At 43.5% G+C, this 7,500-nt stretch overlaps 1 protein-coding gene across 2 annotated transcripts in view; it reads right to left on the bottom strand.

Annotated features, from left to right (window-relative positions):
* The window catches only part of megf6a (multiple EGF-like-domains 6a), a 167,480-nt gene that overhangs the window by 9,488 nt on the left and 150,492 nt on the right, over positions 1-7,500 (bottom strand). For both annotated transcript variants that reach the window (XM_063208451.1, XM_063208452.1), the window contains 5 exons: positions 6,482-6,610; positions 1,741-1,869; positions 1,101-1,229; positions 749-877; positions 271-399 (listed from right to left, as the gene is read on the bottom strand). In XM_063208451.1, coding sequence (XP_063064521.1) covers positions 271-399; positions 749-877; positions 1,101-1,229; positions 1,741-1,869; positions 6,482-6,610 — 645 coding nt within the window. The remainder of the gene's footprint in view (positions 1-270; positions 400-748; positions 878-1,100; positions 1,230-1,740; positions 1,870-6,481; positions 6,611-7,500) is intronic.

The following is a 7,500-nucleotide window of genomic DNA, read 5'->3' as shown; positions in this document are numbered from 1 at the left end:
CGTCATTGTTTACCTGCATGGAAGCTTCAGAGGAGGTATCTAGTGGCTTTAATAAACACCAGACTGTCTTAAATACACACAGGAGTTAACAAAATAAAAGAAATGGTGGCCGGACCGTACCGGTCACATCCGTTGCAGCAGGGCAGCCACAATATTATTATTATTATTATTATTATTATTATTATTATTATTATTATTATTAATAATAATAATAATAATAATAATAATAATAATAATAATAATATTCACTTACTATAATATTTCACTTACTCTGTTCGCATCCGTTGCCAGTGAATCCAGCAGGACAGCCGCACTCCCCAGTCACATGGTTACAGGAAGCTCCCGGTGGACACGAGCAGCGCTGCAAACACTCCTTACCATAGGAGCCTGGCAAACAGGCTGCAGTGCACGCACGCACACACGCACGCGCGCACGCACGCACGCAGGCACACATACACACGCAGGCACGCATACACACACGCACGCACACACACACGCACGCACACACGCACGCAAGCACACACGCACACACACGCACGCACGCACGTACGCACGCACGCACGCACGCACGCACGCACGCACGCACGCACGCACGCACGCACACACACACACACACACACACACACACACACAAACACAAACACACACAGAGGGTTTGAATTGGCGATGTATTACACTGTTATAATTAACTGTATTTGATTGAACTTTGACTCCATGTGTCACCAGCACAAAGTGTGAGTGTGCTCACGTCTGTCACACTGTGGTCCTCTCCATCCGGCTGGGCATTGGCAGACTCCAGTCACATGATCACAGGGGGCGTCCTGCTCACACCTGCACCGCTTAGAGCACGCTGGCCCGTACAGCCCAACCGAGCATGCTGGGAATTTTTACACCCACCCACACACACACACACACACACACACACACACACACACACACACACACACACACACACACACACACACACACACACACACACACACACACACACACACACACACACACACACACACACACACACACAGTTACTAACAATGAAACTTATGATGAGGCACTTGCAGTTTATGATCAATAACGTTTTTGTCAAGTCATCCGTTCACCTGATTGGCATCGCTCCCCAAGCCACCCTGGTGGACAGGAGCATCTTCCAGTGAGACGGTCACACTGGCCTCCGTTCTCACACACACACGCCTGCTCACAGCCAGGACCAAAGCTCCCCTCCGCACACTCTGCAGAAGGAGATATATGGAGAACAAGGGAAGTCAGGGTGTGTGTGTGTGTGTGTGTGTGTGTGTGTGTGTGTGTGTGTGTGTGTGTGTGTGTGTGTGTGTGTGTGTGTGTGTGTGTGTGTGTGTGTGTGTGTGTGTGTGTGTGTGTGTGCCCTCAGCACACTCTATGGAAGGAGATACATGGAGAAGACAAAGCTGAATCAGGTTGGGATGCGTATTACAGTCGAGCGCTGTTGTCTGTACTAGTGTGTATGCATTGCAACGCGTGTCTGTGTGTGTGTGTGTGTCCAAGTGTGTTTATGTGTGCACGCGTGCGAGTGTGTGTGTATGTGTGTGTGTGTGTGTGTGTGCCTGTGTGTGTGTGTGTGTCTGTGTGTGTGTGTGTGTCTGTGTGTGTGTGTGTGTGTGTGTGTGTGTGTGTGTGTGTGTGTGTGTGTGTGTGTGTGTGTGTGTGTGTGTGTGTGTGTGTGTGCGTGTGTGAGTGTGTGTGCGTGTGCTGGCAGTCACTCACCCAGTTCGCAGGCTTCTCCGCTCCATCCTGGGGGACATGAGCAGAGGCCAGTGAGGCGGTCACAGCTCCCTCCGTTCTGGCACAGGCAGCGCTGGAGGCAACCCGGCCCATACGCCCCCACAGGGCATGCTGGGAAAGTCAGGTCAAGTCAAGTCAACTCAGGTCTCATATACACAGGTCATATAAGGAAATTGAAATTACGTTTCTCTCTCTATACCATGAAAGGACATAGACATAAACGGGACTGACATTTACAGACTGACATCAAAGTGCAAGACAGGACAAGTAACAGTGAAGGACTAATAACAGTAAAGTGATGAAGTACTAAATAATAACTGAGCATTTAACATTGGTGAGTGACAGTGATGGACCAGTGATAACCAGTAACAATAAGTGATAGAGTAATGAGATCCCACGGAAGCACAACAACAGCACATTAGAATGCATAAGCACATAGGAACGTATTGACACATACTGTACAGTAAGAACACATCGACACATGAGAGTACAATGGTGCAAAAGAACACATCGGAACATACTAACATATGGCCTGGGAAATCCCATGCTGATTTGCACAATCGTTCTGATCTGAAAGACAGCATGGATTCTATCTCGAGGGTACCAGATCTTGGACTCCAATCAGAGAGCGGAGAGGGGTGGAAAAGTAATTGCAGTTTGACTATCTATCTATCATTCTTTCTTTCTTTCTTTCTTTCTTTCTTTCTTTCTTTCTTTCTTTCTTTCTTTCTTTCTTTCTTTCTTTCTTTCTATCTATGAGTTTCAGACAAGTGCCACAGACACAGCTACCACCATTTTGGAGGTAAAAACGCAACTAAAGGTACTAAAGGTTTATTTTCTGATTTCTGAGACGCGGTTTCTGCTGATGTTCATTGATCTTTTCCATGTCCACCACACCACAACTGCAGATTACAATATTGGCCAGGCCTTACCTTTAATATCCTACCTTAGGACCAAGAAAGCACACTTATCCATCTATCTTGTGTTTCTTTCTTTAACTTTTTCCCGACGAAAACATTTGCTCTAATTTCTTTTGTTTTTTTAACTTTTGAGGGAGGACACTTTTTTTAGAGAGTGTATTTTTCTAAGAGCCGTTCAAGGTTTTTCAAAGTCAGGAAACCACAAAGCTGGCGAGGGGAGCAACCCTAACAGTAACAGCTCTCCACTCCCCATCTGCAGTGGCTGAAGTAGTGCAGCTTTAATTTATAGATTTCTTTAATGGAAACTCCATCTAATGGGTCTGTAAAGCACAAGGTGCTGGACAGACATGGACACATTAGGAGCCACTATAAATAACCCGATCTTTAAACAGTTTGGATACTCCATTACTGACTTCAGGGCTTGAGGAGAACAGGCTGTGGTTTCATAGAAGGGTAGTAGTGGGGTCGTAGGCATGTGCATTTTTTCTCAGTCATTTCAAATTTGTGTTAAAGTTTGGTTTTCACTCCCAAGTTGAAGTTTAGGGTCTATAGAACAATTTGGGTTCGAGTGTCAAACACACAGATAACAAAATGGCCTGCGGGGGGCGCTCTAAAATATATAAACTGCTATGACTTTTTATTAGTTTAACCAAATTTAACATATGAGGTATGCATGGATTCAGCATTAAGAGGAGGAGCTGGTGAGCTAAGTATTTGGTTACCAGATTAAAGACACACCATGTCATAAACACACTTTTAGCCCATGAACAGCAAAATTCAGGGGTTTTTTTCAGATAAAGGGTGGAAATGCCCTCCAAGTTGCAATGAATCACCATTTATTGTTACAAGTTATTGTAAATTAAGCCTGGTATATCATTCATCTTGATTTGTTCAGAATATCCCTGAAGCACAAAGATACCTAGGATACCTATACGCAAATATGGCTGCATAAAGCCTATGTGATATGTAGGACCCAACTTGCAACTTTGAGTTTATGAATTTAGGATCATGAGTATCAACTTTTTTCGATGAAGCCTATTCTATTCACACATAAAATCACAAAAAAAATGTTATATCTGGAAGAAAATAAATCAATAATAACAACAATAATAATAATAATAATAATAATAATAATAATAATAATAATAAGACTGCATTTCCGGAGAGACAATGCTATTGGTATGCTTGCGGATTATGCACACACACACACACACACACAGAGCTGTTCTATACACACACAGAAACACGAAGGAAAGAGATAGAGGTGCGTGTGTGTGTGTCTCTGTGCGAAAGAGAGAGAGATGTGTGCGTGTGCGTGTGCGTGTGCGTGTGCGTGTGCGTGCATGTATGGAGATGCTTCAGGTGCCTTTCAGCAATGGGTGGGTAGGGAGAGGTAAGGGTGGGATTCGAACCTGCAACCCTCTGACAGACCAAAACCCTACCCAGTAGGCCACTGCCACTTACTGACAGCAGAGGTCTAAAGTTCTACAAGGCTGCATGTGTGTGTGTGTGTATGACTGAAGATTCTAAAGGTGACAGTTTGGCAGTCAATAGCTGAGTAATATGTGCAGCCTTATTTTTACGCTGTCATATCTCCAAAAGTTTTGCAAGTTGTCAGATGATATTTACACACAAATGGCACAAACCTGCTCTTCATGTCAAAGCTGAGATCACTTTTCTTGGCCAAATCGTTCAGTCAAAAAATGGACATATTCAGGCCTATGCGCTGAGCTGTTCACACATTTTTTTTTAAGTGAATGGGGTCACATCATAGGGATTTTAAAACTGCTCTCTCTGAAACATTTTTAAGAGTTGGCTTATGATCTTCACACAGTTTGTATTCAGAGCCAAGACCTCTCTGACAGTGCCTTTACCTAGTTGATACCTATAAAAACCCCAGGACAGGTCACCTCTCACTCTAACTGCCACAGTTTGTGACATCATCATCTTGACCATTCTACCATTCATTTCAATGAGGGGGAAAACAGAGAGAAAACTGAGGAAAAACAAGACTGATGAACGAATGAAAGGGGGTAGGCCAGCGAAAAATACTCCACCCTGAGACCTTTTTGAGCCGTTTGTTTTGGCACTCAAACCGTATCTCTATCTCGAACGCTGCAACGATTCAAAGCCGCCGTACTAATGAATGGCGATTCCCATATGCCGAGGTGAATGGAAAAATGTATAGAATAATAATAGTGTTGATGAACAATTAGGCCAAATATGCTTTCCCGCAAGCATACTAAATAAACTGTTGGAGAACAATTAGTATGCTTGCTGGGGGCAAGCAGAGGCCTTTGGCAAGCATACTAAATAATACTATAGGACTATTTCATACATGGTAGACACAATCATCTGCTCTGGGAACTGTCCATTTGTTACCAGCGTAGCTGACAGGAATGAAAACCTTATTATCTGCATTTGCCAGAAATGCCTGCCAATCTGGTAACAAATTAACAGTTCCCAGATTTGGACTATACTACCAAAGCAATGCAGTTGCCAAAGATGTTTTCCAACTAGAGGTGAAGTGCAGTTGTACTAGTACTTGTACAAATAGACCTGCCAGATCTCGGTGCAAGTGCATGAAGGCAGAGTTAAAGTGCACACGTCTGTGCAAGTGCATATACAATTTCTAAGACTGACCACTGACTGTTTTTGCATCTGTTCTCTGTCATAGTTATTGTACAGTGGAGTATTGGAATAAATGTTAGCCCTAATGGTCTTCTGTTTACTTTTTGAATGCAAGAAAAAATAATGTTCCCCACAGTATTCATCATCATCATCATCATCATCATCATCATTACTATTATTATTATTATTATTATTATTATTATTATTATTATTATTGATTTACTTTCTTCCAGATACAAAGTGTTTAAGTTGTGAATAAAATGATGACTTGATTGAAAAAAAAAGCTGGTACTCGTGATCCTAAATTCATAAACTCAAAGTTGCAATTTGGGTCCTAAATATCACATAGACTTTATGCAGCTATATTTGTGTATGTATCCTAAGTATCTGTGTGCTTCAGGGATATTCTGAACAAATCAAGTTAAGTGATAACCCAGGCTTTATTTCCAATAAATTGTAACAATAAATTATGTTTCATTGCAACTTGGAGGGCATTTCCACCCTTTATCTTAAAAAAGCCCGGATTTAGCTGTCCATTGACTAAAAGTGTGTTTATTACCTAGTGTGTCTTTAATCTGGTAACCAACTATTTAGCCCACCGGTTTCTCCTCTTCATGCTGAATCCATACATACATCATATGTTAAATTTGGTTTAACTAATGAAAAGTTATAGCAGTTTATATATTTTAGAGCGCCCCCCGCAGGCCATTTTGTTATCTGTGTGTTTGACACTCGAACTCAAATTGTTCTATAGACCCTAAACTTCAACTTGGAAGTGAAAACCAAACTTTAACATCAATTTGAAATGACTGAGCCTATTACGACCCCACTATAGAGGCTGATGGGGTAGAACACACATGGCACACACACACACGCACGCACGTACGCACGCACGCACACACACGGGCACACACATGCAGGCACTGACAAATGCACACTTTTTTGCCTCTTTCTTGCTATCAAACAGATGCAAATATCAAATGTATTTGCACACATTGCCATTCAAACACATACCTAAACAAGATGTTGTAGGTGATGCACACAGCACACAGGCGCACACGCACGCACACGCGCAGACATGCACGCACACATGCATGCACACACACCCCCACGCACATGCACACACACATGCACGTATGCGCGCACACACACACCAAAGCCAAGTACAATACCTTGTTTGCAGCTGGGGCCCATCCAGCCTGCTGTGCAGTGGCACTGTCCGTTGGTGGGGTCACAGCTGGCTCCATTGTGGCAATCACACGTCTGGTTGCACCCAAGGCCATATGAGCCAGCCTTGCAGGCTACATTCACAGAACACGCAACATGGAACCCAGAACACAGAACATGGAACACCGGACACGGAACATGGAACATGGAAAACAGAACACAGAACATGGAACACGGAACATGGAACACCAGACACGCAACACAGAACATGGAACATGAAAAACGGGACACAGAACAGAACATAGATACATCAAGGTTTCAACATTCTTCTCAGAAACTGTTCTTCATCCAAACGTCACAAGGAACATTGAAATTCACCACCATCACCACCGCCACAAAAAAAAAGAAAAATAAAGAAAGAAAAAAACGAGAAAGAAAAAAAAAGGATACAAAAAATCTTTCCACAGAAGAAGCACAGCTGTAGCCTTCGGACGCATCACTGGCAGCAGTCGCCCGCTGGCACTCAGATCTCTGCACATTTAACAGCGGAGCGGAGAGGTTGCCAATCCCCTGCACTCCGTTCCCTTCCCTTCCCTTCACTCACACCAAGCTCACAAACAGAGGCAGATTTTCCATTAGGCAAACCTAGGCAATTGCCTAGGGCCCCGACGGAATCTGTCCTTCATAAGGGCCCCAATCGTCACGCCAGTAGCTGTAAACACTCAAAAACATAGGCTTGATCTCAATCTGTCACTTACCGGTATGTAAAGTAATCGAAGATATGCTGTAGGCCTATACTATGAGGCAAAACACTAAAATAACAACACAGCACAGTTTTTTTTGTCTAGCCTATGTAATGACTTTTGAGGGGCCCATGTTTATATTTCGCCTAGGGCCCCAAAATGGCTAAATCCGCCCCTGCTCACATACAAGCCCTGCACTCCGTTCCCCTTCCAATCACTCACACCAAGCTCACATACAAGCCTTGAATGCCTGCCTGCTTGCTTGCCTAGGAGGAACATCT

Source organism: Engraulis encrasicolus, chromosome 10 (genome assembly GCF_034702125.1).
Source record: "Engraulis encrasicolus isolate BLACKSEA-1 chromosome 10, IST_EnEncr_1.0, whole genome shotgun sequence".
Taxonomy (NCBI): Eukaryota; Metazoa; Chordata; class Actinopteri; order Clupeiformes; family Engraulidae; genus Engraulis; species Engraulis encrasicolus.
This window is presented reverse-complemented; position numbering and strand designations above follow the sequence as displayed.